Source organism: Pseudorasbora parva, chromosome 4 (genome assembly GCF_024679245.1).
Source record: "Pseudorasbora parva isolate DD20220531a chromosome 4, ASM2467924v1, whole genome shotgun sequence".
Taxonomy (NCBI): Eukaryota; Metazoa; Chordata; class Actinopteri; order Cypriniformes; family Gobionidae; genus Pseudorasbora; species Pseudorasbora parva.
Genome location: NC_090175.1, coordinates 8,722,487 through 8,739,203, shown reverse-complemented (window position 1 = coordinate 8,739,203; position 16,717 = coordinate 8,722,487). Strand labels below are relative to the sequence as shown.

The 16,717-nt window shown below is 42.6% G+C and overlaps 1 protein-coding gene and 1 long non-coding RNA gene across 2 annotated transcripts; one reads left to right on the top strand and one right to left on the bottom strand.

Annotated features, from left to right (window-relative positions):
- The first annotated feature begins 535 nt into the window (after positions 1-535).
- On the top strand, positions 536-16,291 carry LOC137072821 (cell death-inducing p53-target protein 1 homolog). Its single transcript, XM_067440776.1, has 6 exons — positions 536-802; positions 6,079-6,149; positions 6,373-6,482; positions 9,627-9,710; positions 15,568-15,709; positions 15,799-16,291. The coding sequence occupies exons 3-6, from the start codon at positions 6,383-6,385 to the stop codon at positions 15,902-15,904; spliced, it is 432 nt and encodes a 143-aa protein (XP_067296877.1). The 5' UTR covers positions 536-802; positions 6,079-6,149; positions 6,373-6,382; the 3' UTR covers positions 15,905-16,291.
- Positions 1,131-2,495, bottom strand: LOC137072826 (uncharacterized). Its single transcript, XR_010904686.1, has 3 exons — positions 2,444-2,495; positions 2,158-2,301; positions 1,131-1,554 (listed from the first exon to the last, which is right to left on the bottom strand). It is a non-coding gene; the product is annotated as an uncharacterized lncRNA (long non-coding RNA).
- Positions 16,292-16,717: the final 426 nt, after the last annotated feature.

Here is a 16,717-nt window from a genome sequence, read left to right as displayed (position 1 = left end):
CTTTTCAACATCAGTTTTTCTCTGACTTCTGTAACTGTGAGTTTCAAAACCACATTTGTCATGATGAAAAAGCCAAGAGAAAACAGACATCACCTAGTGGCCTGACACACTTATCTCATCCAGAGTCTAAACTTTAATCATATGGGTGATGTTATTCATTTTATGTTTTTGATTATTGTAGCCCTCTGATTCTTCATCATGAGGGCCAGCAGTGTTTTAATCAAATAATCTGATTTTGAACTCCTGTGTCAACTCACTAAAACATCAAGAATCAACACATGAGTCTCAACAACAGTGACATGCTTCATGCAGCAGTGCATTCTGGGAATCATGGATGAGTTTTATACGATCCACCCAGAATGCACTGCAGAATGAAGCATGTCAGTGGTGTTGAGAGTTGCATTGCCATAATAATTTGGCCATTGTTGCTCAGATCTGTCCATATCTCCAGCATCCAAAACACTGATTATGAAAACTGATTACTTACCATCTAATCTACCCAGATCTTAATATTTGGCCTTGTTAGGAGATTAAACTATATTTGCTTCACATCAAAACAAATAATATATAGATTGGTGCATTGTTGTTTATTAGATAATGTCTTTGCATTGAAATGAGCTCAAATAAATAATACAGATAAAAGGTGTGGATAACTGGAGCAGCCCATCCACAATGGGTTCCAGTGTTTCTATCTTGTGCTTTGATCCTTTTACAGATCTGTCAGCTTCATTTTGCCCCCAACCATCTCTATATGGGTCTCCATCATCCACAGTCCATCTCACTGAGGTCCTGGTCAATGCAGGTGAGTGTCCAGCACCAAAGACTCGTTATTTCTGTTTTTATTGATTTTATGAGATTTTCTCTTTGTGTATTAAAACTAGAAAGTAACTGAAAGATGATGAATGAATCATACTTAAAGAAAGAAAAAAAACATTTTAAGAGCATCGATGTGCTACTTTTCTTAAACATTAGGTGGCACACTAGCTTCTAACCAGCAACTTCAGCTGTCCTCACGGGCCAACAGGGGTTGCTCAATCTGCACTCAATTATTGTACTTCACTTTCAAAAGATGTATTATATATATAAATAGATATAGAAATATCATTATCCCAGCCCTTTGAATTAAATATTCAGATCATGGTCCTGTATGATAGCAGAATGAAACACCAAACCCACAAAGAAAACTAAATCCTCGATGTCTGCATTATACACTATAAACTCTCCTACTTCCAAATTCAACACAAAAAATGGGGCTATCTGCTGCATTGCAATGCATACACCCACAATCCTATTATCGGTGTGTTTATGCCAAGAATTTAAGAGAATATAAAGGTTGACAGTCTGAGACTGAGCAAAAATGCACAAGCTGACAGACGTAAGCAGAACTATTTTGCATGAAATGATGAGGAACTTCTGAAAACACATTGGCATCATCCTCCCGACCTAAAATTCAGCTCCACCCCTCATATCGGCCTAACCCGAACTCACCCCTCTCTCTCCGCCAGCCGCAGGTTATCCCGAGTGAACTTACGCCACACTTCCTCATCACACACCCTACAGAGAAACACTGATGCTCTCACTGCAATAGCTGCGATCTCTTATGCAATATCAAGAACCAGATACAGCCAAAAACTGTTCATAATGATCAGGTGAGGCAGAAGCAGCACCTTTAAAGGAACTGTATGTTAGAAATGTATTTCAGTGAATCATAAAACGGCCCTGATATGTCTCTAGACATTAAGAAATCATGTTCATTTCAAAAACTAATATCACCGTCAACAGTTCTCCGGCCAGGATATTGTCATTATAAAGTTGTTGCAGCTCATCTGATGTTGATGTCATGTTGTGTTTTGGCCTGAAGCTCCGCCCTCCACCTATCGACCAATCACGAAGTCAGTAGTGTTTGGGCATCCGGGTTGCCAGATCTGCTCTAGTTTCCTCAGCTGCAGATCTACAAACATTCTGCTGATCCTGCAGCCAATCTGGCAACCTCGGGTCAGGGGGAGAGGGAGGTAGAGACACCGCTCTACAGTCATTTCAAAGTGATTGCAGTAACAGTTTTGGCCACAATCCTACATACACTTCCTTTAATATGCTGAAATGTATTGAGAAAGGTGTGTGTGAAATGAAAACACACAGTTTGTGTTTGGCACGCACTGGTCCTGCAGCACTGCTGAGCTGGGGTGCTGTTGTGTGTCCGTGCTCCGGTTGTTGTAGCGTCCGCACTGGTCATCCAGGGTGTAGGCCTGCTGTTTATCAGACCAGTCGAACTCAAGGGTCTGCTTTACCTCCCGGTTCAGCCTGGCAGACACAAACAGGTTTATGACTTTAATCTGCAATCCGATCAAGTAGTCTGTAGTCTCAAAGGACGTAAATGATGACAACATGTTCAATTTCTGATGACAGCAGAATTAAAGTGAGATTAATAATTGGGATAACTGGCCTGATCTGGTTGACAGTTTGATCCAGAGTTTTTTTCAGCAGGGCCTGGACGCAGGGCCGTTTCTAGCCTTTCTGGCACCCTAGGCAAGATGGCAAGATTCATATGTTGCCCCCCCCCCCCCCCCCCCCCTCTGTTTTTTTTTTTTTTTTTTTTTTTTTTTTACAATATAACTTATAAAGCAAATATGACTTCCTTATTTCATGGACATATTGTACATGCATTAATTGAATAGCTAGGTTTATTATCACTGAGATCACAGATGTTGGGGGGGTTCGGGGGAATGCTCCCCCGAGAAAATTTAGATTTCTATGATCTAGATATGCGTATTTTAAGATGTTCTGAAGGCCAAAAAATTAGATAACAGAAGCTTGAAAACCACTCCAGATACATTAAGTGAGCTATCCGCATTTTTCACTCGGACACAAGCGTTACAACGCTACGGATGACGACGTTCCCTGCCGCCCTCTACATGATCTCATTTCATTACAGCAGCGCCACTATCACCATGGCGACTTCACTCCAATAATCGCAACTAATCATAATGCCTTGAAATAGCAAAAGTACGAAATATTAATAATAAAATATATATGAAATAACTAAAAAATCTTTTTGGGGTGGGGGTTCACTGGCGCCCCCCAGCTGTTGGCGCCCTAGGCGACCGCCTAGTTTGCCTATGCCTAGAAACGGCACTGCCTGGACGCTTCTGATCAGCTCCACCTCCTGTCAGAAATCATCAAATGTCTCAGGATCTGGTGTTCTCATATTGAGCTTATTTGTGTTTAATGGCTTCTTCCTTACAGTAGCTCCTACTACTAATATAAATACATATTGCTTGTTGCTCTTTATTAATGAAAAGGGTTCAAGCAAATTATTTTTGTTTTTTGGGAACCAAATAAGAACGTTCTAGGAATGTTCTCTGTGTGTTCTTTTTTTCTTCTTTTTTTCTTTCTTTCAAATTTGCAGATAGTTTGTTACAAAGCTTTACATTTTCTCTCTCTCTCTCTCTCTCTCTCTCTCTCTCTCTCTCTCTCTCTCTCTCTCTCTCTCTCTCTCTCTCTCTCTCACTCTCTCTCTCTCTCTCTCTCTCTCTCTCTCTCTCTCTCTCTTATGGAAATCGCTCATCTCTACGCTCATCTCTAATGGAAACTTCCTCCCACAACGGGGAATAACATTAAAGTTTTATGAGCAATGATAAACCGACAGAGCACAATATAATATAATTTATCATGTGCACATCACCTAAAAGAAGGGAAAGGCAGGAACTCGACCCAGCTGTGATCAAATCATGATATTCATAGAAAAATCTTAATACATAATACATACTTTAAATCATAAAACAAACATAAACTGTAAATATGAAGTTTAAGAAATCAAATGTAATTTTTAACAACCAAACGTAGTATATTGTATGATTTAATTCACTGCATGATTTTTCCATATTTAATTTTAGTGTGTAGCACTCAGTTTGTTCAGTTCTTGTGTTATTTATGCAGTCACATATCTTCTTTCCAGTTACTTTTGTGGATTATTATGAATAAAAGTGCTGGATTTTATTATCCTCTCCTCCTCGTTCTTGCCTGACAAGGGTCGGGATGCTATTGTTGTCTCTTTTAACTTGTAAACAGTCGAGAAAGTAAATGAATGTGTAACATTATCAGTGTATCGGATCCGTGCATTCGCTCTTAAAGTTAATCAAATGTTAATCAAACAACAAAAGATAATGAAAAACAAAAAAAACTTTTGTAAGTGGCCCCAAAGTAAATAGCTAATTATTTTTTACAACAGAAATGAATCAATCAAAAACGTACTTTAGCTGGACCATAACTAAATAATCTCTCTTCCTTTAATTTCCTGTTATTACTGTAAAGCTGCTTTAAAATCAATCTATATTGTGAAATGTGTATATAAATGAAGGTGACTTGACTGACTTTAATAAGGATTAATTAATAAAGATGTTTAATCAATGAGGATTATGCAGTGTTATTTTACATTTGCTTACTTTATTCAATTTCTGTGCCTGAAAACTATCCATCGTATGCACACTTCAGTATCTCACCGGAAGTAGGAGGTCATCTGGGTCCTTTTTTGCTTGATTATTTATGAAAACTGTGAATTGAGACATACTACTTTTGTCACATAGTGTTTTCCGCCTACTATATAGTATGGAAGTATGCGATTTCAGAGGCAGCCTCAGTTTTAGGCTCTCAAGAGAACTCAACTAGAAACAGGTGTACAACATAATCGGTTGTCTAGGGACTTGGGCTGAACCTGAAATTATTCCCTATATTAGTCCTCTTTTATAGTTCACTTAAAGGGGTACTTCAGCGCTGGGAAGATGAATCTGTATTTAAACTGGGTCATCAATGCAGTAGAAATGTGAAATTATTTTTGAATTTGGTGTCTTCTAGACTGAGAAAAGACAGAAAATGTATTTTTGTCTCATGGGGATGAAAGACTACAATTCCCAGAATGCTTCGCTGCCCTGTGAGGCCATTCCCAACGCCACCGCTACTGGATTACAGTGACTGAGTTGAAGACACTACAATTAAAACCTGAACGTGTGTGTTCAATATAATGAGTGAGTCACCGCGCGAGTATCACAGCACTGAGCACTAACTGCAGGAGTGATGAGAGCTGAGGTAATCGCGACTACACTCGCGGCATACATTCACAACGCGAGTTCAGTCTGGCGCTTTTCAGTTCATGCCTTTGCAAGCTTAACTTTTATAGAAATTAATTTGAGAAGTTAAAACACTTACATTGCTCACCATAGCTCTGTTTAAATGAGTGCCTGCAGCTGAGCTGAGCTGTGAGTGTGATCTCCATCCCCCATGCGCGAGTTCAAAACATGCGTAAATGGCTCCCTCTGCTGGCTGTAGTCTTTAGCCTTATTCCAAACATTCCTCCTTTGATGCAAATATCGTCAATTTCCATCATAGGAGGAATTTTTCCAGAAATAAAATGTATAAATCTCTTGTCTCAGGGGGATATAAGGGGAGAAAGCACAATCATTAGAAGGGTGTCTACTACAAGCCATATGCTATTCGCTGAAGTAACCCTTTAAAGGAGTGAGTGAAAACGAGTGAGTGAATTCGGACAGCTGTTGTGTGTACATCGGCTGTGCATTTGTTATTGCGGTGCAATGTGGGATTGAATGAGTGCACTCAGTAATGTCCACTATGGTTTCGGACACCACTACAAATGGATGTCCCTTCCAAAAAAGCCCTTTTTGAGGGTATGGGTGCGATTCTGGATTCAGCCGATAATAAGGAACTGACAGGAAAAAAAGGACATACAAACTAAGAGTCCCTCGGCCTAACCAAAATGAACGTAGTAATATATCTAGATTAGTCCTGGTATTAATATGTTAATTAATATGTTCATGGATTGTAGCATCTAAATCACAAGTACTGTATCATGTCTACTGACATTTGCTTTAACATTAAACAGCATGTGTGGAAAAATAGCTAAACTGACAGTGACAGTTTCTGTCTCATTATTATCATGGAAAAGGGGTAGGTTGACATAATTTAGCCGACCAAATATAACCCTGCCTACACAGGTAGTGTCAGTCTTATAGCTGTAATTTATGACGGGCTATGCTGAACCACACCCTCTCGCTCTCTCACTCACAGTCATCCATATCCTACTAAACGCTCTCTCAGTGAAGCAGCAACACAACTGCACGGTTCCCCACGACATACAGGTACGAGCATACATTTTTACATGAAATAAGAGTTATGCTTTTGTTATATGTAAAGTACATGAAGGGATTTTATTCAGGTTTGCATTTTTAAGTCAACACTTTCATAGCGTGTGGGGTTTATAGGGAAATTAGATTATAGGAAATAGAAAAAAAGGACATAACTAAGATAAAGAAACTTCCATCTTGTTTCCATTTGCTCATCTTCCTGTATTCTCATTCCCAGGTCTTTAATAATGGAGAAGGAATACACACCCCCTCCTTATCCCGGTCCTCAGCCGACCCAGACAGACATGAACTACCCAGGACCGCAGGCACCCTACCCACCTCAAACAGGTCAGATCTTCTGCTTCCAAGAGCCAACAGGACGATTACAGACCAGAACGTCATAAAATCACAGTCGAATGCTTTACAGGGTCCCATGAGCTATCTGGATTAATGCATAACTAACAAACGATCCATCTGTTGCAGTCAGTGTTAGGGAAGTTACTTTGAAACCTAACGCATTACAATAATACGTTACTCCCTTAAAAAGTGACAAATGTGTTTTATTAAGAAAAGTAATCCATTACGTTACTTTTGCATTACTTTTTCTCACCTTTTTTGTTTTATAACAAAAAGTTAAACTCTTGGGCAAATGTAAAGGCCATTTCACAACAAAATTTTAACATTATGGCTGAAGGAAATGCAATTTCACACATGTACAGTAGAGGGCGCAGCAAAAAAAACATTCTGGACTACAGCACCTCTTATTTGTAAAAGTTTGTTGTAAATTTAAAAGTAATGCATTACTAGTTACTTGACAAAGTAATCTGATTGCCGAACTCAAGTTACTTGAAATCTGTTACCCCCAACACTGGTTGCAGTATTTATTCATAATTTTTAACATTAGTTAATAAACATACAACTCTTGGCTGTTAGTTCATGCTAGCTCAGGATCATTAAACCCAGCGTTAGTTCTGGCAGGGGGTTAGTCAAGCTCACATCAACTGACTGTCAGCTGATCACGTCTACTATAGGAATACGATACCTATCACAGCATGCTCATATATATGAGCTCTTCAGTATGATCAGCTGCTATCGCCTTTTCCCGGGGCTTATTTACCCTCCTCCATCACCAGCTCCTCCACTCGTCAGTCAGGATTTGGCATCTGATTCCCCCTGAATCAGATTCAATTCCCAAATTATGTTTTACATTTTAATATTGACATGAATGCTATCTGTAATACACATTGCTTCTGTTCTGTGTACCCTATCACTGCTCTTCCTGCTCTTATCCATGATAGTGTTAGTTTTTATTAACAAATACAGCTGACTAACTTCAAACTAAACCTACACCAGATTCTTTTCCGTGTACCACGGCACCATTAAGATCTGTTTTATGGATGGGTTATCAGGAAGTCGTGTGATGTGCAATGGTTCAGCCAGTGATGTCAGTTGTGTGTTAAAGGGCACCTATTATCTAATTCTACTTTTATAAGGTGTTTGAACATACATGTGCGTTGGTAGTGTGTGTACATAACCACCCTATAATGATAAGAATCCACCCAGTGCTTGTTTATTAATCCCCATAAATCATAAGTGTCTCAGAACAAGCCGGCTACCCTGAATGAGCCATACACAGACCGCCATTGTTTTGACACCAGAGCAGGTTTAGGTTCGCTTATTTTTGGGATAATAATTAATTTTACTCCGGACTGATTTATGAATTAGGGGCAACACAAGGATGGATGCAGCACACACTCTATTGCAGTTTAGAGCTGTTTTTTTTACAGATATAACGTTTATATAAATTCGCTTTTCTGGGTACTCAAAGTGCTTTCCATGGAAAATGTGCAGCATCCACCTGGATAATGCAGCGGCAGCCATATTGAAACCAGAACGCCCACCACTTTATGAGAAATACATGATGTTTTATTAACAAAGTTTGGGAGGAGCACGTTCAGATAATTCACACGAGTGGAGAGCACTCGGCCTATCAACGATAAGAGGCATATATATTTTCAGCAGTCTTACCTCCGTTTGTTAACAGTTTATCAGTGCACCACCCCTTCTCCACACTTTTAGATCTAACCACTTACATACACGGGGGGAGAACTCTGGGGTCGGGCCAAATTTCTGGGATTTGGGAGCGCACACCAAATACGCATTAAAGCAGTAGTTCATCCTGAAATGAAAGTTAAAGCCTTCTTTTACTCACTCTGCTGTTGTTCCAATGCCCTATGTCCTTCTATCTTTATTTCGGAACTCAAAAGGAGATTTTTTTTTAAAGCGTCCTGCACGCACGCGCTCCTCCATTTAATGGCAGAGAATGGCGACCAAGCTAAAGCTTTACAAAAATGATTATTTCTTATTTGCCTTATTGAAGAGACGATAGTCAGGTTTTTTTTTTTTTCAAGCGGCACCTCCAGCAATCTCTCTTGAAGCTAATACGGAAGTAATGTAAACTGCGATTCCTCAACTGGCCACTAGGGGCAGGCTCCAGAAGGAGCAGAATCTCGTTGAGACTCATGTTAAAATTCTCAACTTTACAGAAGAAAAAAACATATTTACAGCCTGCTACAAATTGTGGTTTTGGCTTATACGGCTAATTTTGACCTTCATGACAACTGTGAGGGAAGTAAAAATTTTTATAACTCATTCGTTTACATTATATAAAGCCTTAAATTTTGCATAATTAAGGGCGTGGTTACAGGTGGATAGCCATCTAACCGCCGTCTATAGTCATTGTGTCACATAAGCTCCGCCCACATCCCGCCTTTTTGCCCATTTTCTGTTATCTGGGAGTGACGCGATGACGCGCTCGCAAGATGGCAACGGCCAGCTCGTCTCTACTTTAAGCTTCAGAACAGCTTATCCGAATCCTATGGGTGACGTCACGGACAGTACATCCATATTTTTTTTTACAGTGACAGTCTATGTTTTTTTTCTGTTGAGCCTGATTTCTTAAAATGGTGCGTGTTTGCACTTATCCTGGGAGCCATGACAACAGTGTGAACAGCCGGCTGGCACACACTCACAGGAGCGTGCACAGAGTAATGGCCGAGCTCAGTGTTTTGACTGAATAATAGGGTTTCTATCTTGCAAAACTTTATAGTATGCTTCCTGAGCACTTTACATATACGGCATCTGGCTCACTGGCATCGACATCATTGTGTGATGCTTTTGTATCCTTTTTATAAAGCTTTAGCCTGGTCACCGACTCACCATTCACTGTCTTCTTAATTGGATTATATCAGGTCTTTTAATCACAGTTTCACTCAGATCGATTGAGGCGTTTACACTGAAGGTGTTCATTCCCATTGAGCCACACCCAATGGGTGAATGTAATCATGGCTAGTGTTTTCTTTGACTGGTCATTTGTTTAATTGGATCATATTTTACAGTGATTTGAGACTAACTGGCTTTTAGATAAAGTGAATGATCTCACATCCTATACATCTCCAGTGCAGTGGGTTTCAGTGTTTCTGACTTTTACAGATCCACAAGCTGCGCCTTACCAACCACCTCCATATGGGTTCGGGGGTCCATCCATCAATGTCCAGCCCACCATGATCCCTGTCGGTGAGTGTTCAGCACCCAAGAACCATCACTTCTCATGTTTTATTCATTTCATGAGTTAAACACAAACGGTTAATATTATGAGGAGGATAAACCATTTAAATGTACTTTTTATATTACAGTGCTTTCCACTGTAAGATTTAATTGTTAATTGTTTGTGTATCTTTCTTTAATTGGTAATCATTAATTCCACCAATCAGGCAGCAGAAAGGACACATGTGATTGTGGAGTGTATGTACTGCCATTATGTTATCAAAAAGAAAATCATTATTGCTGGTCTCCAATGGATTTACTCTGAAAAATAAGGATTTATGCTGATAATAGGCCTAGTCCACATGTAAATGGGTATTTTTATAGTTTTCCCTTCTCTATAAAAGCTTCCACATGAAAACGCACAAAACCGCTATGAAGTGCTCGGAGCACGCCAAACCAACAAATACAACCCTAACCCTAAAACCATGTTGGCCAATCAGAAGCCTGGATAAAGTTTATTGCCGGTTCTGGTTCTGACATAAGCCAAAATCTCCGGTTATACTGTTCACATGACAACACTGCAACCAGAGTTCCTAAAAATCTTCATCTTGGCAGGAGTTTTCAAAAAAGTGCACTGACTGGATACTGTGTTTGCATGTGGACGAACGGCGAAACTAAACTGAAAATGCTGCGGTTTTGAAAATGCCCATGTTCGTGTGGACACTAACAGGGCCGCCTACAACCCTACTGTCACAAGTCATCAGTGTGAGTGCCCGTGATCACCACCAGAGGGCACACCACCCCGGACTGTCACTCCATCACAAACTACATTACCCATAATCCTTGGACTCATTAGCACTCACTGTTTACACCTGTGTCTCATCACCTCATTACCTCTGCCTATATATAGCTTGTTCACTCTGTCATTCATTGCAAAGTCTTGTTTAGTGTCACAACTGCATTTCTGAGCGTTTCTCTGTTTTCATGTATCTTGGTCTTTGATTTCTTGCCTTCTCCGTGGATTACCCTTTTGCCTGTTCCTTCTGTTTTGTTTGCCTTTTCGGACTGTTTTCCTGTTATGACCTTTTGCCTGTTCTATGGACTACGACTTTGGATTACCCTTCAATAAATACTGCGTTTGGATCTTCAACCAACCTTCTGTCTCAGAGCAGTTTGTTACAGAAGACTTTGCCACCATGGATCCAGCAGTATGTCTCGTCCGTCTATGCCAGGGAACTCACTCACTCGAGGACCACATCATAGACTTTCTGAACATTGCAAACTTCACCAACCTCCCGGACTTTATGTTGATTGACTTTTTTTGCCATGGACTCAACAAGAAGTTACAAAGCGAACTCGTCCGTGATGGTCCTCGAGGGTCCCTGAGTGAGTTCCTTGATTATGCTCTTCAGGTAAGCGGCTCTGCTTTCACAGTGGGTGTCATGGAGGAGGATTGTGACATTTCCACTGCATCTGCCGAACCTGTGTCTTTGGACAAGATGGCCGCCGAGGCAGTGTCCTCTGACAAAATGGCCACCGAACCTGTGTCTTTGGACAAGATGGCTGCTGAGCCTGTGTCCTCTGACAAGATGGCCGCCGACCCAGTGTCCCTTGACAAAATGGCAGCCGAAGCTGTGTCTTTGGACAAGATGGACACCACTCCAGAACCTTCAGGCATCATGGACATCAATGCAGAGTTCCGGGTTGTCATAAACGGCACAAATGAAACCAGTAAGGTGGTCCCAATGCAAGTGAGACTGGCATCCAGCCTGGAGGACTCACCGCTGATGTCAGTGCGTGCAAGTGGCATCCCTAGATCAGCGCCATCCAACCCACAGGCCTCTGCGCTCTCGGACCTTCCAGAGCCTCGTGCCGTCTCAGCAGACCTTCCAGAGCCTGGTGTCTTCTCAGCAGACCTTCCAGAGCCTGGTGTCTTCTCAGCAGACCTTCCAGAGCCTCGTGCCGTCTCAGCAGACCTTCCAGAGCCTCGTGCCGTCTCAGCAGACCTTCCAGAGCCTCGTGCCGTCTCAGCAGACCTTCCAGAGCCTCGTGCCGTCTCAGCAGACCTTCCAGAGCCTCGTGCCGTCTCAGCAGACCTTCCAGAGCCTCGTGCCGTCTCAGCAGACCTTCCAGAGCCTCGTGCCGTCTCAGCAGACCTTCCAGAGCCTCGTGCCGTCTTAGCAGACCTTCCAGAGCCTCGTGCCGTCTCAGCAGACCTTCCAGAGCCTGGTGTTGTCTCAGTGGACCTTCCAGAGCCTCGTGTCGTCTCAGCGGATCTTCCAGAACCTCCAGCCACTGACCAAAGTCCAGAGAGGGCTCCGGCCCGTGCCCCGAGTCCAGAGAGGGCTCCGGCCCGAGTCCAGAGAGGGCTCCGGCCCGTGCCCCGAGTCCAGAGAGGGCTCCGGCCCGTGCCCCGAGTCCAGAGAGGGCTCCGGCCCGTGCCCCGAGTCCAGAGAGGGCTCCGGCCCGTGCCCCGAGTCCAGAGAGGGCTCCGGCCCGTGCCCCGAGTCCAGAGAGGGCTCCGGCCCGTGCCCCGAGTCCAGAGAGGGCTCCGGCCCGTGCCCCGAGTCCAGAGAGGGCTCCGGCCCGTGCCCCGAGTCCAGAGATGGCTCCGCCTCCCGCCCCGAGTCCAGAGATGACTCCGCCTCCCGCCCCGAGTCCAGAGATGACTCCGCCTCCCGCCCCGAGTCCAGAGATGACTCCGCCTCCCGCCCCGAGTCCAGAGATGACTCCGCCTCCCGCCCCGAGTCCAGAGAGGACTCCGCCTCCCGCCCCGAGTCCAGAGAGGACTCCGCCTCCCGCCCCGAGTCCAGAGAGGACTCCGCCTCCCGCCCCGAGTCCAGAGAGGACTCCGACTCCCGCCCCGAGTCCAGAGAAGACTCTGGCTGGATCACTTGCTCTGCCGTGGGGGTCTTCAACCTCACCTGCGCTGCTGTGGTGGTCATCGGCGCCGCCGTATGGGTCTTCAACCTCACCTGCACTGCTGTGGTGGTCATCTGCTCCGCCGTGGGAGTCTTCAAGACCGTCTGCTCTGTTGTGGTGGTCGTCTGCTCCGCCATGGGGGGCTTCAAGACCGTCTGCTCTACTGTGGTGGTCGTCTGCTCCGCCGTGGGGCTCTTTAAGACCGCCGGCTCCGCTCCGGTCGCCTGCGCCACCCTGGTCATCTGCCCGGTCTGCGCCAGCCTGGTCATCTGCCCGGTCTGCGCCACCCTGGTCATCTGCCCGGTCTGCGCCACCCTGGTCATCTGCCCGGTCTGCGCCACCCTGGTCATCTGCCCGGTCTGCGCCACCCTGGTCATCTGCCCGGTCTGCGCCACCCTGGTCATCTGCCCGGTCTGCGCCACCCTGGTCATCTACCGGGCCAGCTCCATTCTGGCCTCCTGCTCTGCCTGAATCTCCAGGCTCTCTTCCACTACATGGGCCTGGCCCTCCATCCCGCCCCCATGTCCGCCTCCGCTCCACCTCCCTCCTGGACAGTTTTAGGAGCGTCTGGAAGCCGCTCCTTTGAGGGGGGGCTATGTCACAATTCATCAGTGTGAGTGCCCGTGATCACCACCAGAGGGCACTCCACCCCGGACTGTCACTCCATCACAAACTTCATTAACCATAATCCTTGGACTCATTAGCACTCACTGTTTACACCTGTGTCTCATCACCTCATTACCTCTGCCTATATATAGCTTGTTCACTCTGTCATTCATTGCAAAGTCTTGTTTAGTGTCACAACTGCATTTCTGAGCGTTTCCCTGTTTTCATGTATCTTGGTCTTTGATTTCTTGCCTTCTCCGTGGATTACCCTTTTGCCTGTTCCTTCTGTTTTGTTTGCCTTTTCGGACTGATTTCCTGTTATGACCTTTTGCCTGTTCTATGGACTACGACTTTGGATTACCCTTCAATAAATACTGCGTTTGGATCTTCAACCAACCTTCTGTCTCAGAGCAGTTCGTTACACCTACCTTGAAATCTAGAGGGTTTCCTAACATTTAGAGGACACTGTACAAGTTTAATAAAAGAAAAAAACTTTAAAGGTGTCATGAACTGTCTTTTTTGTTCTTTTTTTACTGTTGTCTGAGGTCAACTGAAGATGTTCGTGTTGTTTTTACATTCAAAAACATCATAACTAATAAGAAATAGGCTATTTTCTACACTGGTTTTGAGGCTCTCTCCTGAACGCTGGGTTTTGATGGACGTGCCGCACTGGAGACTTGGAAGTAAACGCCCACGGCTAGGATTGGATAAAATTTGCATATTTAATAAGCTTCAGCTCCCCTGTTCAGTTCATTTCACATGAGGGAGGGATTGTTTTGAAAGCGGCAACTGGAATGAAGGTTTTTATCAAACAAACACAATGATTTATTTCTCATCCACCCGCGATTGATTGGACTATTATTTTTGTATCACATAGCTCGCACGATCGGTCGATATAAGCATAAACACACACACATGCGCGTGCCCTTCAAATGTCAAGTCAAGAGAGAGAGAACACCACAGAACATAAAGAAATATTAAGATATTCACCGGCCTGCCCACAGGGTTACGTTTTGGTAGCCCGTCTGGGTAACACACAGCCCTGGGACGTTGAGCTTTGCAAGCCCTGGACCATACGTGTCTGAGTCCAGCGTGTTAAAGGTATGTTCTGTTAGACACGTACACATAAGCAAAATGATGTATAACAATGCAATACTATTAAATATAAAAAACACGTTTTACTCACATAAGTGTGTTGCACCATTCCTGTCGGATCCAAATCCAGCATCGACCGGAGATTTGTTTACAATGATCCCGCAGTGAAATGAAGTAAATATGTCTGTGAGCTGGAACTTCATTAAAAATAAAGTTCAACCACTCATTCCTAATATTAGGATCCGAAGGAAGCTTATGCAGCGACTGTGTTCTTCCACAACCAGGAATAACACAATATCTTGCTATATTCTTCACAGCTCCATGAGTCGGTGGGCGGGGCTTCTGAATTAGTCGTGTTGTAGTGGCAGTGTTTTTTCGTGCGAGGACGCAAAGATGCGCAGACGATCGTTTTCTGGGCCTGGTGTCTATAAAAGCTTTTCTTTTACTAACAAGGACGTTTTCAGCTCTGAAACTTACAGGATATTTTTATATTACCATTTTTGGATACATTTTCTTTCATGTGTAATACAGCGAGTTGTCTCCTAAAAGTAAGAAGCATTTCTGAAATGCCGAAATAAGTCATCAGTAATTCTCCTCTCACTTCCTGTTCGAACCGATGTAGGTTTGCAAACATTTGCGTAATGCTAGTCTATAGTCTTCATTGGCTGCCTGTGATCATTGGCACTGGAGATGTAGTTGAGATTGGAAGAGTTTGGTTTGTGTTGTCGACATGTCGAGAAGACGCTGTTTTCTGCGCTGCCGTAGCAATTCCAATATTTGCGCTACAAAACCAGTGTGTTTATGATTATGACAATGAAATTAAAGAATGTTAACAATTAAAAGTTTGCTATATTAAAGAGTATAACAGACTGTGTTTGTACAGGTAAAATAACTGGAAGCCAGACACGTTCAAGCGTTTCTTTTTTTCATCTTGAATGGATGTAATGCTAATGTAGGACACTACAAAACAAAATTGCATCCCTTCAAAATTGCATTATAGGGGCACTTTAATATTTTGTATACACGCACGCACACATCTTACTGATTCCAAACTTTTGAATGGTGGAGGATATAGATTAAATCTCTGCAAGAGGACTAATTTAATCTGGGTGACATGAAAAATATTCATTTTAAAGGGGTGATGAATGGAGAAATCAACTTTCCCTTGAGCCTTTGATATATAAAAGGTCATAAAATGCATAATTGTGGCACTTTATATGCGATATTTGTCCCTGATTTAATAGATGCATTTGTACATGTGCAGTTACACAGATGGTGGATGCGGGTCTCACTGATGTACCGCGCCGTGTTATCTGTCGTCACTGCATGATGGAGGTCACCACGGAAATCGAACATATAACTGGTTCGCTCACCTGGTTAATCTGCGCAGGCCTTGCAATCTTTGTGTGAGTATGATAACTGTAGCATTTAAGCGTTTAATATCCTTGAATTCACAGACTGCTGATATGTAGAGCTTGTCTGATGTGTTTTTCAGGTGCTGGTTCTGTTGTTGCATTCCCTTCTGTGTGGAATCATGCAAGGATGTGAAGCACACGTGTCCAAACTGCAAAAACATCATTCACATTTACAAACGAATTTAATGATGAGTGATCAAATATATGTAATTTCTATACTTTCATTAATTTAACATTGTGAAATATATAGAACAAAAGTTATGATATGATTTGAGATATCATATATGATATATCATATCATATCATACGTATGATATGATATATGATATATATGATATGATATATGAGATTATATGATATGATGTGATATGATATGATAATTAATTGTCAGGCTGGTCTGAAATGTTTCTTGCATGACAGTAAAAAATTCTAATAATGACAGAAATATTTAATACCAGTAATAGAATTACACTTTAGCTGGAAGGATCATACAAACTTTCCATTGGCACTGTATTTGCAAATGAATGTTTTTATAATGTGTAAATATTTATGAATAAAATATGTTCTATTTTAGCTCTATTTGCTGTGGAAATCACGTGTTTTACACACACACCTCCACCTCCCCGCAACAACTGAAACATAGACGTCGATAGAGTACATATTGTTCCAAGCTTCAGTGTTAAAGAAACACTGAAGCGGTGTTAAAGTTAATGAGATAATCCATGATAATCAATTCGTGATGAACACCTGCTGTTAACAAGCAAAATCACAAAGGAAAAGAGAAGCACAACTACAATTGACTTCAGCCACAGCCTTAGATTAAATCAACTGAAAATAAAAAAATATATATCTTAAGATCTCAGCAGAGGAGGATTAAACAGTTAAAAAATATTTTGAAAATGTTTAATCAGAAGTCGCCATTATGACAATTAGTGTTTGCTTTAGTTGGCTCTTGACCCTTGACTTTTCAACATCAGTTTTTCTCTGACTTCTGTAACT